The sequence below is a fragment of the Pseudochaenichthys georgianus genome, chromosome 19 (genome assembly GCF_902827115.2).
Source record: "Pseudochaenichthys georgianus chromosome 19, fPseGeo1.2, whole genome shotgun sequence".
NCBI classification, from domain to species: domain Eukaryota; kingdom Metazoa; phylum Chordata; class Actinopteri; order Perciformes; family Channichthyidae; genus Pseudochaenichthys; species Pseudochaenichthys georgianus.
Window position 1 is genome coordinate 14,122,319 of NC_047521.1, and position 17,172 is coordinate 14,139,490.

At 42.1% G+C, this 17,172-nt stretch overlaps 1 protein-coding gene across 2 annotated transcripts; it reads left to right on the plus strand.

Annotated features, from left to right (window-relative positions):
• Positions 1 to 741: 741 nt before the first annotated feature.
• On the plus strand, positions 742 to 12,344 carry LOC117464445 (NLR family CARD domain-containing protein 3-like). Of its 2 annotated transcripts, none has more exons than XM_034106880.2 (10): positions 742 to 807; positions 941 to 1,062; positions 6,473 to 6,613; positions 6,684 to 6,755; positions 6,838 to 8,620; positions 9,396 to 9,557; positions 9,648 to 9,821; positions 9,960 to 10,127; positions 11,265 to 11,311; positions 11,425 to 12,344. In XM_034106880.2, exons 2-10 carry the CDS (start codon positions 1,017 to 1,019, stop codon positions 11,952 to 11,954), a joined length of 3,123 nt encoding a protein of 1,040 aa, XP_033962771.1. In that variant the 5' UTR covers positions 742 to 807; positions 941 to 1,016; the 3' UTR covers positions 11,955 to 12,344. The 2 variants fall into 2 exon arrangements, with proteins under 2 accessions (XP_033962771.1, XP_071062812.1); XM_071206711.1 differs by having other exon boundaries at positions 742 to 803.
• Positions 12,345 to 17,172: the final 4,828 nt, after the last annotated feature.

Here is a 17,172-nt window from a genome sequence, read left to right on the forward strand (position 1 = left end):
CTCTAACAGCAACTTTGATCCCATTGTTCACTGCACTGGGATTACATGACTGATCCTACCTACACCAAGCATTCATTATTTGCAGGTTTTTAATGTGGAATTGTTCCATGTTATGGTAGATAGATGCCAGAACAAGAAGAGGAAATGCTCAGTGAAGCTCTGACTGTTTGTTGAGATTCATGTGTTTGCCTCTACTGAGAAAAGTAAGACTTTTGCAAAACTGACACACAGTTCACAATACTTTGAAAGAAATTGAAGATTGTATACAATTATTTCCATCCAAAACAAACATATCTTATTTAGAATAGAGCTGTGTATTTCAGATTAAATCAGCTCTATAAAGTAGGCCCAAACATGCATATAGATTGCACTCAGCATCCTTCTTATCCAATTGTTATGATATTTTCTAAATTAGTTAGAAGTATAAAACAATTATACTCAAGTGCAATGATCTCAAATATGTACATACAATACTTGATATTTGCCCGTTGTTACATTACCCACTGCAAATATGGTAAAACGTATTAATGTTGGTTATTTTATGCCAGATCTTTCCAAGATCAATGTTTCATTTCCATTTTCATTTGGTAGTAAATGAAACATTTTGAAGAGCTGCGGTTTGTTCACGATGCCTGTAAATACAGCAATGATAGACTGTGCACAGATGAAAACCGCAGCTTCCTGTTTTTGCACCATAAGACAGAGAGAAGGCAAAAGAGAGTTTTTTTCATTTGTGTAACACTCTACTTCTGAGCCGCTGCTGTCAACATCTGAATCAGATAGCGATCGCAGTTGTTATTTAGGCAGGTAAGCTTTAACTTCATCTTCTAAAGCTGTTCGATTTTTAATATGAACCGTGACTAAACATGTATATTCTTTATCTAAAAGTATTTATGTTTTATAATGGCGTTTTTTTTAACAAGCTTGAAATACATCACAGGAACTGTACAGGAAATCTCTACAAGCTACAATAAATCACGTAGGCTTGCAACCACAAAGAAGCTGATGAGAGAAACATGGAGCAAATGGGTGTTGCTCATGAAACAGACCATGGCCCTCAAGGTAAGAATGTCAAAATAAAGAAAAAGAAGTGCATAGGGCAATACATTGCAAGTCATCAAGGGAAAAGGTTTTGTTTCAGAAGAGTTTGTTCTAATCCTTAAGATTTCAAAATCAAATTCAAAGGAGGTTTATTGGCATCACCGTATATCAAAAACATAGTAATGACAAAGCAAGTTTTACAAGGTGTTACAACATTGCAAATACAAATAAAAAGAACACCAAACATGCTATGCCAACAATCACATATCATTAAAAATCAAAGAAAGTGTGTGTGTCTGCGTGGTTGTGTCGTGTGTAGGGTTGGGTATCGTTTGAATTTCCACGATTCCGATTCCGATTCTACTTTTCGATTCCGGTTCTTAACGGTTCTCAATTCCGATTCTTTGAGGGGCAGGGTAAAAAAAATGATTAAGTTCTTGTTGAGAAAAACAAGCATATCTGCCTTCTCAGGCATACCAGGAAGAAATGTTTGAACATTTTAAAGCAAAATGCTTCAATCTGGTGTACTTTAAGCAGAATTACTAGAGACTAGATCTAGGGGGTACATAAACACCCATATGAAAAAGATCGGTTTACATTTGAATAATTAAATAAGTATACTTAAGCAATAGCTCACGACAGGCCGTGGTATATGCTCATTATATCACAGCTAAGGGGCGTGGTTCGGCCCGACGCGAATGAGCCATCATGAACGAATTTATGCTAATTATAAATATATCGATCATAAATCTATCGTTTAGATTTATGATTCGAAAATAATAAAAGTAGGGTAGACATGTGGATATTATCCGTCTGAACAAAACGTGCATTTATCTACCAGGTTCGTTTTCCACAGACCTTATTTCCAGCTATTTTCCAAAATCCTATGGAGAAATCCCATTGCTTTCTGTCGAGGGAATCCGAGCGAAGCTTACTTCCGGGTTTTAGGACGAGTCACTGCACCACTTGCAAAGACCTCACAGCGGGCGGAACTTGTCATAAAGTCCGCGAAAAGAAAGCCCGCCCATTTAGAGGGAAGATATGATTGGTCTATTGTACTGTCATTTGACATTACTCTCTCGTTGAGTTACTATAGCGGGCCCTCTGTGAAAGCTAGAGAGGGACCAACAAGCTCTCCCGTCTTCACTACTCTCATGCCCCTTTCACACCAGCGCCTTTTCAACTCCGGCTCGGAGCTAGAGCCTGAAAAGCGCCGGGTTTTCCTGTTCACACCGCAGCGGCGCCGGCTCTTAGCTCCGGAATCCGCTTCATTTCCAGCTCCAAAAAATTGTCGGTCCAGAGGCAAGAGCTTTGGAGCTAAGAGGCGACGTCGCTTACGTCTCTCTTACGGAGCGTCCACACTACAGCTTCAAAAATAGCTTGGAGCTGGGCGTGTCTGGAGCTTGGGGATTTTATTCAAGCAACACGGCCAACAACCAATCACATGAATCTCCCGCCCCCGACATACAAAGCAAAAAACCCCGGGGATTTTATTCGAGCAATATATATATAAACTCCCCAAACAGGCGAAAACCTACCAGTTTCCCCCACTGTCTCTGCCACCTCCCTCCATGCCTGGTTCCTCCGGTTTGTATCCCGGTAGGTGAAGAGGGTCTGGTCATACAAAACCGGGTGATTTGCTACGGCGATAGTTAGTTTCTCCTCTGACTTTTTTTGAAATATAGAAATGAACGGCGGGATATCTCTCCCAGCTTAGACGCGGTTTGATTGGCTACGGCTTCAGCTGTCAGATTTTGGGAAACGGGATTTGATTGGCTGGCGCTGGCTGGCGCTGGCTGGCGCTGGCTGGCGCTGGCTGGCGCTGGCTACTCCGGCGTCTCAGGCGACAGAAGTTGAACATTGTTCAACTTCTGTCGCCTGAGACGCCTGAGACGGACCGCTCTGCTACCCACAATTCAGTTCGGCGAAAAAGCGCGGCTACGTGACGTCACCCCATTGAAAGTGAATGGGCAGATTGGAGCTTTCGACGCTGTCGACAGCATGCATCAGCTGATTGTGTGAGTCGGACAGTGAATACTTTAGAGTGGCCGCTGCAGTGTAATAAAACAAAATAGGCTTGTTTGAGACAAGCAAGACCTGCACAGACCTGCGCAGTTGCGATCAACGTCTTGCTAGTGCGTTGCATGATGGTTAGTAATTTTGTCCGACTTGCTCTGGAGGCTCGCCCACATGAGACTTTGAAATCTCGCGGGACAAAGACGCCCGCAGCCTTCAGAGCGAGGCGAGGCGAGTTGGCGCAGTTGCTCTCCACGAGCTGCGGAAGCGAAATGCTTGATGGGAAACGGCTCGCTGGTATCTCGAGCTGAGCGCTCATTGGTGGTTTTTACCACGTGCTGCTGATGAAACTCTCCAATTGGCTGGCAAAAGTTTGTTGTTGTTTTGTGTCAGTTTTAGGTCGCCACATCCATTCCCATTTGTCATCATTGTTCCACAATGTTTATCATCATGAAATTAATATCTATATATGTTATACTATACTGTTTACCGTTTTCATACTTTATATATCTTAGCATATTCATACACACTGTTCATACTGCTCACAGGCTGATATCTAGTGTATTCATACCCCACTGTTTATTCATCATTCAATTCATTCTATATTTTATTCTGTAGATTGTGTACATTACTTTCCACTTCACTGCTTGTTGCACCTGGTTAGAAGCTAAACTGCATTTCGTTGTCTCAGTACCTGTAATATGTGCAATAACAATAAAGTTTCTCTTTAAGTTAAACCTGCGGTGGCCCTGAAGTGCAAGACACCACAGCATTTCAGAAAACACCACAGCATTTCACAAAACACCACAGCATTTCAGAAAACACTACAGCATTTCACAAAACACCACAGCATTTCAGAAAACACCACAGCATTTCACAAAACACCACAGCATTTCAGAAAACACCACAGCATTTCACAAAACACCACAGCATTTCAGAAAACACTACAGCATTTCACAAAACACTACAGTATTTCAGAAAACACCACAGCATTTCACATTGGACGGAAAGGGTATTCCTTTAGGGAGAACACTTCTTGTTTGTGATTGGACAGAGCCAGCCAGAGAAGCACTGCTGTGATTGGTTGTTTTTGCTGCCAGTCAAGAAATGACGCTTGTGATTAGCCCAACACATCAGCCGTTAGCTCAGCTGTTAGCACACACTCAGAGCTCACAGCTCCTCATATCTGTTCAGAAACTGGACACAAGTTAAACATGTACAAACCACAGACTGTCTATGTCATGGTGAATACAGTCGCTGCTTTATTTATGTCTGTATGACGTTGTTGTGAGCGTGGACAGAGCAGCTACAGGTTAGTTTAGCCTGATGGATCCGATTCCGATAGGATTTACATGGAGATACGGCCCGCCCCCTCTCCAGCGTCTTGTTTGAATGACAGGAGTAAACACAGAATTAATGCTTTATTAACTCATGGTTTTTAAGGGGCTTATCTCCATGTAAATACTATGGTAGACCACCCAATATTCGCATCGCTCTAATCGCTCGAGTTTCACTACGGCTGTCAGCTGTGTTTGCTCCTGTCAATGCTGTCATTCAAACAAGAGGCGCTGGAGAGGGGACGGGGCGTATCTCCATGTAAATCCTACAACAAAATGAACATATTTGACCATGATTTAATTGTAATACACGTTTCAAAGTGATGCCGAAGTAACTACATACTGATAGCAGTTAGTAAAAACCATGAATTAACGCGTTGACAAGTCTGCAGACAAGACGGCAGACGAAAAGCTTTTAAAATGTGTGTTTTCTGAATCGGATTCATCAGGCTAAACTAACCTGTAGCTGCTCCGTCCACACAACAACATCATACAGACATAAATAAAGCAGCGACTGTATCAGTCATGACATAGACAGTCTGTGGTTTGTACATGTTTAACTTTTGTCCAGTTTCTGAACAGATATGAGGAGCTGTGAGATCTGAGTGTGTGCTAACGGCTGATGTGTTGGGACCATACGTTGTGGGACCATGGTTGGGACATATTTCGCTGTCGGTTGTTGACCAATCACGAAGCGTCATTTCTTGACTGGCAGCAAAAACAACCAATCACAGCAGTGCTTCTCTGGCTGGCTCTGTCCAATCACAAACAAGAAGTGTTCTCCCTAAAGGAATACCCTTTCCGTCCAATGTGAAATGCTGTGGTGTTTTCTGAAATGCTGTGGTGTTTTGTGAAATGCTGTGGTGTTTTCTGAAATGCTGTGGTGTTTTGTGAAATGCTGTGGTGTTTTCTGAAATGCTGTAGTGTTTTGTGAAATGCTGTGGTGTTTTGTGAAATGCTGTGGTGTTTTCTGAAATGCTGTGGTGTCTTGCACTTCAGGGCCACCGTATAAACCAAATCATTAAAATAAAATCTATTGCATCCACTTCATCTGCAACGAAAAACGCCAACGCAATTTCCGCCATTGCAAACCCAGCCAGTCAAGCCGACTCCGAGTCCGAGCTGTCCGACTTAAGACGAGCTTTTTGACACCTCCCCCGGCTGCGATCGGCTACTCTCGTCTACTTTCGAGGCGAGCCGCAATGTGTCTCAAACAAGCCTAATGACTAACCATCATGCAACGCACTAGCAAGACGTTGATCGCAACTGCGCAGGTCTGCGCAGGTCTGCGCAGGTCTTGCTTGTCTCAAACAAGCCTAATAACAACAGCGCCAGTTCCAGTGCACCCTCCCTTTCTCCCTCGCTCACTCGCACTTTGGCTGTGAGCTGCGGGTGCCAGATAAGCCAACATCCTCCATTTTCATCACTTGCAGCGCCCATCGTACAGGGCAAATGAAAAGTGTAACCGGGATGAAAAGGGTGTTACATTTACTTAATTATGAATGTTGTTACATCAAGGCCGAAAATTAGGATGAGCGCCAACGGTCAAAACATTTGTTTTCCCTCCCAGAGCTGTCAGCGCAGCGCCTCCACAGATCTGGCGCCCTAGGCGAACATCTACAACGGGCCGGCCCTGGTCTCAGGTTACACTGTAGAAAGTGTAGGTACAACGCTACATTTCCCGTCTCGCCGCAGTCATACAGTATGCTACGGAGAGCACCGAGAAACATTTCATCAGGCATCGAAAAATGGAACCGAAAGTCACATTTCTAAATGATGCCGTTGGAATCGAAATGTTGAAACCGGTTCTCGGTACCCAACCCTAGTCGTGTGTGTGTGTTCACTCACTGATCCTGAGGTTGTGGCTGGTAAAAACATATTCTGCTGACACTGCACCTCTCTTTGGGGGTTTTCTGTGCACCTGTAAGATGCTTTTTAAGCATTCTAGATTTTTTATTGCGTAGAAACATCGGACAGCATGAAATTAGCTTTGATAATAATTTTAACCCAGTATTCATTCACTACTCTAATTTGTTTTGGTAACAAACTGCTGAAATTGCATTTATGGCTTCCCCTAGAGTTACTTCACTCTAATAAGGAAGTAGTTTATCATTTCCAACCCAACTGCACCGCTCAGAGTGGAGGCAATGTGGTTGCTCCCTCCATCACTGGTTCTACCATCACCAATCTGAACTTCATTATCACCTCAACGGGCCAAGGTAGATATGAGACATTGGATTAGCTAAGGCTAGGGTTTAGGGCTTGGCTAAGGTTTTTCTTCTTTTGCAGGATCTATTGTTTCATCAAAAGAAGCATCGAACCATGACACTGCAGAAATCAGTGATGATCTGAAGCCCCAAAGTGAGTACTTACTTACCATACATGTGTATTTCCTGAATGTATAACAAACTCGAAATAACCCTTAAAGCATTTCCTCCTTTAGAAGACAAGATCACAGAATGTCAAGAGGAATTGAAAGCTAAGCTGAAGAGGAAGTTTGGCCACTTGCTGCAGGGGATGATGACTGATGCACACAGGATACCTCTCAATAAGATCTACACAGAGCTCTACATCACTGAGGGAAGAAATGGTGAAGTCAATAAAGAGCATGAGGTGATACAGTTTGAAATGGCCTCCAGGAAACATGCGGCCCAGGAGAAATCAATTCACTGCAATCAGCTCTTTGTTCCTCTACGAGACCACCCCATAAGAACTGTGATCACAAGAGGAGTCGCTGGCATCGGAAAAACCGTATCTACCAATAAGTTCACACTAGACTGGGCTGAGGGGGAAGCAAACACCAACCTGGGATTTGTATTTCCTCTGTCTTTCCGAGAGCTGAATCTCATGAGGAAGAAAAGCTTCAGTCTAGTCGAACTTCTCAGTGTCTTTTTCCCGGAAACTAATGAGACAGGAATCTTCACGAATGCCAATAACACAATGCTCTTCATCCTGGATGGTCTGGATGAGAGCCGCCTGTCTTTGGACTTCCACAACACTGAAATAGTGTCTGATGTGACGCAGACGACCACAATTGATGTGCTTCTGATCAATCTCATTCGGGGAGGACTCCTTCCCTTTGCTCTCATTTGGATAACATCTCGCCCGGTAGCCTCCAGTCAGATCCCTATGGAATCTGTTGATCTAGTGACAGAGGTGCGAGGGTTCAACGAACCCCAGAAAGACGAGTACTTCAGGAGGAAAATCTGCGACCAAGACCTAGCAAACAGAGTGATCGCGCATGTGAAATCCTACAGAAGTCTCCACATCATGTGCCACATACCAATCTTCTGCTGGATGGCGGCGAGTGTTCTTGAGAAGAAGTTGCAGACGACTGCGAGTAAAGACACGCCAAAGAGCCTTACTCAGATGTACATACACTTCTTGTTCTTGTACGTGGAGGACATCAGGAAAAGGTTGCCTGAAAGAAAAGAGTCAAATGCAACATGCATGAGAGATATGCTCATGTCGCTGGGTAAACTGGCCTTCCAGCAACTCGAGAAGGGCCACTTGATCTTCTACGAGAGCGATCTCAACTCGGACGTTATTAATGTCTCCCAGGCGTCCATGTTCTCAGGAGTCTACACACAAATCTTCAATGAGCAGCTAACACTGTGCAAGGAGAAAACGTTCTGCTTTGTGCATCTGAGCATCCAGGAATTCTTTGCTGCGTTGTATGTCTACCTCAAGTTCCACAACGACAACGAAAACGTCTTGGTAAAAAAGCTGTCCGCGTCAAGACGCTTCCTGTTCAAAGGACCATCAGAGGTCATCCTATACAAAGAAGCGGTAGAAAAAGCTTCGCGGAGTGATGAAGGACATTTTGACATCTTTCTGCGCTTCCTTCTGGGCCTGTCTCTGGAATCCAATCAGACTCTGTTGAAGCACCTGATGACCACCAACAGATCAAAACCAAGTACCAGGAAGGAGATCATAACACACATTAAACAGAGGATCAAAGAAAGCCCATCCCCAGACAGATGCCTCAATCTCTTTCACTGTCTGAACGAGCTGCATGACCACTCCCTCATTGAGGAGATTCAGAGCTACCTCGGCCCAGGCAGTCTCAACAAAGCCAAACTTTCTCCTGCGCAGTGGGCCACTCTGGTCTTTGTTCTACTGACATCAGAAAAGGAGCTGCGTGTGTTCGAACTGAAGGACTACACCAGGTCAGAGGAAGGTCTCCTGAGGCTGCTGCCTGTCATGAAAAAAGCCAGAGTGGCAAAGTAAGTGATTTCTAAAAGCATACAGCAAGCTCTTAAGGTCCTTTTTGAACCTGATGTTAAAGATACGTAGCTTTAGTGCTCGGATTATTTTAGAAATGAAGAACATGCGATCTAGGAAACTTTCGAAAAGTAAACACTAGCCCACAACTCTGTGGTCGGGTAAGGCCGGATATACTTGAGACGAACTGCAGGATGTGGGGTAAAAAACACTGCTTGGCAGCTCAAGCAAGATATTTGCCTCGGTGCAATCAATACATAATAGGTAACAAAAAGTTTCCTTTGGTAGAAGATAACAAGAGTACTCCATTTAGAAATGGGAAATGTGAAACTTGAGTGATTTTGGCAATTAACAGAATAATTGAGTAATGTGAAAGATGTCACTTGTAGTAACATACATAAGAGAAAATAATACCCTTCAGCTTTCAGAAGTGTTTTCTGTGTTTCTGCCACCATTGAAGGGTAAGTGTGTTCCAGTAAGTGTGCTTCTAATTTTCTGAGGGAATGTATTGTAAATGCAAGGGCTTTCATCAGTGGACTCAGTAAGCAATATGTAGCAACTTAAAGGACATGTTTTTAACAACTTTTTGACCTCAAATATCAATAACTTTGCCTTATTCCAAATGGAGTGATTGGTAATGCATTTTAAATGTGCACGATGTTAGGTGGCGTTTCACATTGCAGTTGTTTACAATTGGGAAGCTTGTGCCCCCATAAGATCCCAGACATTTTGTGATTACATTATACTTCCCTTTCTCATACCACTTTCTTCTTGCAGTCTAAATGCATGCCATCTTACGGCTGGTTGTTGTAAAATCCTGGAGATTGGCATCCACTCATCCGAAATCAGAGAGCTGGACCTAGGCAACAACAACATCACAGATGATGGAATATTATTGCTTTCTGATACATTGAAGAACAGCAAACTTGAGAAACTCAGGTATAAACCCAACAATAAGTATATATTTTTAAATCCCAGAAAGTCAAATAAAGATGTTTTTATCAAGCAGGTTATTTTCTGTTTGTTTAGACTGAAGAGCTGCAACCTAACAGAACGCAGCGCCAGGGTTTGGGCCTCTGTGATCAGCTCAGACGCCAACCAGCTGAAAGAACTGGACCTCTCTCACAATGACCTCATGGACATTGGAGTCAAAGAGCTCTCTGAAGGACTGGGGAGTCCTCACTGTAAACTGGAAATACTCATGTGAGTGCCTTGAGTGAAATGACATTCCAGATGAATTATTTAACAGCAGAATACTAATCAGAGCCAAACATGCAAAGTCAGTTGTTACTGTTGTTGATAACGGAGATCAGTTGGATTAAATGTCTTGGTGTTTTGAAGGTTGGCCGGGTGCAGCGTGACAGAGGAAGGCTGCACTTTTCTGGCATCTGCTTTGACCTTGTCCCGTCTCAAAGAGCTTGACCTGAGCTACAACCACCCGGGACCCTTGGGCCTGCAGCTGCTGTCTGCGCTGAAGGCGGATCCTCGCTGCAGCCTGCATGAACTCAGGTAGAGGATGATAAAATAGCCAGCAAATGTAGCTTATCACTGATGTATTGGTATCAGTACACGGCACGGCACGTGCAGAGGATGTTAGAGCATAAAAGGGCCCACAGTTGATTTTAGTTACTATTTAAAAAATATATATATAATGACAAATGTTTGTGACCATGAATTAAGATTAAAATGTATGTATTGAAAAAAATCAATGATTAAGGGTTTCAACACTGCTTCATGACAGTTATTTAAAAATAAATGCAAAGAAAGGACATTTATTTTAAGTAAATTCTCTGAATACAGTAACTAGCCCAACCCTCCATGTAACGTTTTTATAAGTGAAGTTGTCCACAGCTTCAGCTGTGCCTTAAACAGTTGGGTTAGGGTTAGCCTAACCCTAACCCTAATGCTAATGTTGCTTACTGCAGGCAAATTCGCTTTAGCCAGCTAGCTTAGCCTAGGGCCAGCGCAGCACTTATTTATTTACCGCTATTCACAGGGTCAGCCGCCTCAGCCGACACACACACACACGCACGCACGCACGCACGCACGCACGCAGACAGACAGACAGACAGACAGACAGACAGACAGACAGACAGACACACACACACACACACACACACACACACACACACACACACACACACACACACACCCACACCCACACACACACACACACACACACACACACACACACACACACACACACACACACACACACACACACACACACACACACACACAACCTTACAGCAAAGTGCAAACTGTTACTGTTTTGATTTGACAACATTACATTGAGTTATTAAGGTTTTATCTGAGTTACGTTTTAACCATTCAATACATTGCAATACTAAAATATGGTTGAGATGATTTCAAATTCATACTTTGGATACTGCTTTTAAATATTCTACTTTATAACTTTAATATGTATCACTTTATGTAAAATATTTATAAAGCCTTTTTCTGCATTATTAGTTATGGAGGAAAAACACTGAGTTGAAATGATGCATTGATTCTGATCCTTTGCAGACAAACAAAATCATTGGGAGTAGAATAAGAGTAAAATGTTGAATTGGTCAATTACTGTTTTAACCATATTGTTTTCAAGTGACGTACGTGTCAGAAAACTGGTCTTCTGTTGTCTTTTAGTGTTGAACAGTGTGGTGAATCCAGGATTCAGCCAGGTCCAATGAAATGTGAGTAACTAACACTCACTCACTCGGCATTGATTGACATTCTTTGAGTCAATTATCGAATCCATCAAATAAATAAATACAACTTGATTATCACTCTCGATCTGTTTCATCAGACACCAAGGACCTCACCCTAGACCCGAACACAGTACACAGAGACCTCTCTCTGTCCGAGGGAAACAGGAAAGCCACGCGTTGGACCAAGCAGTCGTATCCTGATCATCCTGAGAGGTTTGACTTCTGGACCCAGGTGCTGTGCAGGGAGGGGCTGATGGGGCGCTGCTACTGGGAGACCGAGTGGACAGGGAGAGCCTTCATAGGAGTCGCCTACAGAACCATGTGCAGGAAGGGAGAAGGTCACGAATGCTGGTTAGGCAAAAACGACTCTTCCTGGGGACTTTTTTGCACCAAAGAGCGCTACCAGATCTGGCCCGCACACATGAAGATTGATTTAACCATCCTACCCAGCTACAATTCCAACTCCAACAAAGTGGGAGTCTATCTGGACTGGTCTGCAGGGAGACTGACTTTCTTCAGGATCTCCTGTGGGGCAATGACCCTCATCCACAACTTCTACACCACCTTTACTGAGCCTGTGTACCCGGGGTTCTGGCTGGGCTGGGTGGACTCCACAGTGTACTTGTGAATATCAGTGTGACATAGTGACACTGAGATTAATCCAGAATATTGTTAGAAATTAAAATCAATGTTGATATGGTGTAATTTGAATTAAATACACTATTTAATTTAAATCAGTTTTATTCTGAAAAACCTGAAGTTCACTAACTATTAACTTAATACTTTTATTCTGAAAATTATTCACTTCCGGTTAGCATTAGCATGTGGTGAAATGCTGCATTTTCAAACCGTGAATCAAAGGTGAACTGACATTTGATGTTGTACACTGAGCACACTGGGTTTAGCACTCATTTATTGCCGCTGAATAACGTTTATTAGGGAATGTTAACTGCTAACAGAGCACTTATATACTAATAAAGGACTGGCTTATCTAAAGCCAGTTGAGTAGCACTTGAAACGATTGGCTCTTTGAAACCTGATGTTCTTATATGATTCTGTTTTCTTCAAGGTTGTGTCTTCCTGGTCGAATGTACTTATTGTAAGTCGCTTTGGATAAAAGCGTCAGCTAAATGCAATGTAATGTAATGTAATGTAATGTTTAAATAACCACAGACACCAGAATGATGTAATTTAACAACAGAAAAAGGCAGGAATTGCATTGGACCCGCCCCCCGACGACGCCGGCCAATAGGAGAAGACCTCAGATGACAACAAGAAGAGCAAGCCAAGAATTGACCTCTTCTACCTGCTGACCTGGGCCCTTTCTCATTTTATCAAATCCCCCTCCTCGACTCCTCGGTCCTTCGGTAGTGACCCGGAAATGAATTTTAGCGCGCCATGTTGAAGGACATCTCATTTCTCTAAATGCACGTCGAGGACCGAGCATCGAGGAGGCTTTCTGGAGGAGCTCTAACCGAGGATACACTGATGGGTCCTCCACGGCTCCTTCGCGGATGCATTTCCGGGAACAGAGATGTTTCAAAGAGTCGTGACGCACGGCCGGACTTATCTTAGCCATTGACAGCTCTTCATGCATCCCCTGGATATTATTTTAGAAACTGCTTTCAGAGAGAACAGAGGTCCGTGCAGAAAGCAGAGCAGTGTGTATCACTCAGTATAACAGGCCTACTCTCTTTTTTTGCTTTAGTTTAGTAGATATCTACAAACAAAGAGTCGATATTTTTCTAAAACCAGTGCTTCACATAATAAAATACACAACGGCTGTAGCCTGATTATATGCTTTAGGAGCTGTAGGTGCGTGTGGTAGCCTACAGTGTGTAGGTGTGTGTGTTGTACAGTGTGTAGGTGTGTGTGTTGTACAGTGTGTAGGTGTGTGTGTTGTACAGTGTGTAGGTGTGTGTTGTACAGTGCGTAGATGCAGCGGACAGACAGGTCTCAGTTGGTTTGGTGTCCTCTGCTTACTTTTAATACTTGTAAATAAAACTTTTGGCCCGTAATTTATTTTTCCTCATTGTAGCGACCAGAGAGGGGGGGGATATATCCAGTCTCTGATTGTGTTACGTTATTATGAGAGTGCTCTGTTTGATTCTGAAATTGTATATATTTATATAAATATATACATGTGTGTGTGTTTGTGTGTGTGTGTGTGTGTGTGTGTGTGTGTGTGTGTGTGTGTGTGTGTGTGTGTGTGTGTGTGTGTGTGTGTGTGTCCGCATATGTAGCCTGTTATTGTCTCATACCGCACGGTGAATGAATCAAAGTAAATATATAAGTGGTCATGAACACATCTGTCCATCAGACAGAGGGCTGCTGTGCATCCTGTCATCATTAATGGACGTCTCTTTAAAATGACCGCTCAGAGGAGAGGAATTCTCATTTCTCTAACCGCCTGCTGCTTCCCCTCCTCTTTCCTCGGCTCCTCCGCTCGCATCTCCTGTGGGCGGGACTAAGTCTCGAGGATAGGAGTCGAGGAGGGGAGTTAGAGAAATGAGAAAGGGCCCTGGACTGACCGGTCGGATGAGGAGAGCGCCTCCACTCACACATTTCCTTTTGTACACCACCGCATCTTTTGTGTAATTAAATGCTGTTAACTTTTATAAGCTTCCCTTGACTCTTTTCAGTCTCTCCTGCCTTCAGGGTTCTAGAATACACTAACAATATCCACTTTTATCCATCATAGATAGGAAGTGAAAGTTTGTGGACAACTTTTTGAAAGCCTTGGTTTTGAATTGCAACTCCCACTTTTGTGATCAAGGTTCTGCTATTTTATGTCTCATGTACTGGAAGGCAAATCAGGGTTTTCATGGACTTCCATTTCATAATTCATTTTAACCTCAGCAATATTGCAGGGTTAACTTGTTACCTGTCTGTTTTGTGTTGTTTATATGACTTTGTTAGGCACTCTAATGCAGTGGTTCTCAACTGGTCAGGCCTCGGGACCCACTTTTTCCTTTGTCAATAGATCGCAACCCGACATTTTTAACCACTCACATCTATTCAACAAAATATATATACGCTTTTCAGCATACACTATTAATTAAAGTGAAGTAAAGTGCATCTATCCCTTATATATATAATATATATTATATTCCTTCACAGAACTAAAGTATGCTTTAAAAAAAGGTTTAATGAGATGATGGAATCAAAGCTGAATTGTATAACATAAAAAGGCACACGCTGACAACCCAACCCCAGAAGGGGGATCTGGGGGGATTCTCCCCCAGGAGATTTTTTAGAAATACTAACATATAAACTACGCATTGGTACACTCTGAGAAGAAAATAAATAAATCTATTGCTACCCGACATATTAATAACATGTTATTCCATTGTTTGTTTTTCATTTTGTTCTGACAGCTGAACTTGCTGCTCCACACAGAGAGAAGAGTAAAGAGGAGAGAGTCTGTGTGGATTACTTTAAATTGTGGGTAAGGGAGATAGCCCCCATTGTTCTGTGACCTGTCAATCATCAAACCGGGGGTCATATTTCATTATGTGTTCATTTTTATCTGAAGTTGTACCCATGGATGTATAAAGAATAGTTCTACCGCAAAGTTATTCTCCGTGGGGACTTCCGGCAACAATCTTGATCCTGATTGGCCAGGAGACTCAAATCAGCAAAGATGTTTTATTGAGAATCTGATCACTACGTGACAGAAGTTTTCAAAACCGTTTATGGTCTCCGGTACTTCCAGTCCAACGCCTACAGCATGCACAGCTTTAGAAAATCGGGCCTTCGAAATAAAAGTTTGAGTTTTTTCCAAAAAATTGAAATTAAAATTGAAATTCTTCACTCACACATCTCCCACTCCAAAAAGAGGAATCCTGAATCTGCTTACATACATTTATATGAAATAGACTAAAATCCAATACAAAGGGGTGTGTCTTACTTGTCTAGTGTAGTTATACAATGATTTATTGATTTGGGGTCATAAATTCACATGACATGGAAACTATTGAAAAGATTAGAGACTTTCATTAAAAACTGCAGATTTTTTTGGTTAAAGTTATTTATATATTGATAAAAATCTGGTATTGACTCGGAGTCACTTGTTCACTTGGAACGAGAGACATTTAAGTTGTTATAAAATAACCGATTCCTGAACCTAAAAACCACCGAATATGAACATATTAATCAGAATCTGAACTAATATTCCCACATTTATCTGCAGGGCAGGCTGTTAAGAGGAAGTGAAAGCAATGTTTCATAAAACGTTATTATAGAATATATATATTTCGAAATATCACTTTCCTGAAACAACAAAAAGAGAAGGATGAAGCACAATGTGGAGTTTCACTTTAACAATCATTTTATTAGCAGTCCCAAGAGGCAATGAAAAAAAAGAGGACAAATCAAAGAGAAAAAAGGAACAGAAATTAACAGTCAAGACGTTGGGCCAATCGAAGTCAGTGAACGTAAAGACGGAACAGAGGGCTACACACACACCAAATAAACACAAAAGTCACAACGTTAAAAAAAAAAAAGGACATTAAGTGATGAATAAAGATTAGATTTAATCTCACAGGTAATGTATAGTGTGTGAGTGTGTGTGTGTTGGCTGATCCCTCTGTTCCTCAGCAGAAATTCACCAGGACCGACCCCACATTCAAACACACACAAATAAACAAACGGACACACTCATTCACACAGACACACATGTATCAAAAAGCCAGTCAGGGCGTCTTCCTCTCTTCAGTAAAAGCCAGGATTTTATATTTCGGCCATTTGTGACAGCGAAACCAACCATCAACACACCACAGCTGTCCAGGCAGTTATTTAAAATTGTTTTTCTTCTATTAATTCTGTACAGATTATATATTTTATTTACACACTGAACAACATCAGTGCGGAGACAATTTAAAATCAAAACATTAGCTGATATATCTGCAGTCGTTCTGCACTTATTTCTGTCTTCTAAAAAAAGAAATCGGCTTTGCTTTGTTTAAAGTACAGTTCTCAGAACGTTTGATTCTTATAAAGTCACAGCACTGCAGCAGACTGAATTGACCCTAGAAAGAAATCATGATGATTTCCCATTTATTTTGTGTCAGTCCTTCTCTTTGCTGCATAGACATTGAATAAATATAGGCCCCCTCTCATTCCAGAATCATTGACAGTGATTTAAAATGCACATCTGGTTCATCGGTGACCAAACATCTGAGCCAGATGTTCGCAACAGTAACGGAAACTCAACTGAAGCTGATTTAAACAAATCAGGATTATACCAATTACTGTAATAACACAGAAGCCTTTATTTTCAGTTCACTTGTGGAAAATAAAACCAGATTTTACATTTCAAGATACTCCTTAAATCCATTCTGTTCCGACTCGAGTTTGAGCTCTTCCTGTAACTTTTTTATTCGACTGCTCTTACTGAAAGCAGGAAGTAAGAATAGGGGCAATGGGTGAATAATCCTTTCACATATTTACACACATACACACATTACAGATGATTGGAGCAGCATGGGGAGGGGGGGGTACTAAGGCCAAAGGGGAGAAGAGACAGAAAGACCAGCATTTATTTAATTCCATTTGGGTTGTGTAGATGTCCTTCACTCTATTGGGATTCAATCATATAAAAAGTGTTTGCTATCCAAGGGTCGTTAATAAACCCAAAACAGCCTTTCAGTGCTAGTAATACAGACAGTTCACCGACTACAGTCAACACCCGCCGTCACTCACTCAGTCTGTTGCATACATAATAGTTCACTTGTGTATATACATTACTCTCCCTCGTCAGCTATATTGCTCCTGCTGTGTTGGAGAAGTACATTTGAGGGAAGAGTAAAGCTCTATGAACACCTCTTTTTCACACACACACACAC

Excerpts from the sequence above, each read along its gene's own strand:
- LOC117464445 (XM_034106880.2), top strand. The coding sequence starts at position 1,017 with ATGGAGCAAATGGGTGTTGCTCATGAAACAGACCATGGCCCTCAAG. Across the intron at positions 1,063-6,472 it reads AACAGACCATGGCCCTCAAG|AGTTACTTCACTCTAATAAG; the intron begins GTAAGAATGTCA and ends GGCTTCCCCTAG. Across the intron at positions 9,822-9,959 it reads TGTAAACTGGAAATACTCAT|GTTGGCCGGGTGCAGCGTGA; the intron begins GTGAGTGCCTTG and ends GGTGTTTTGAAG.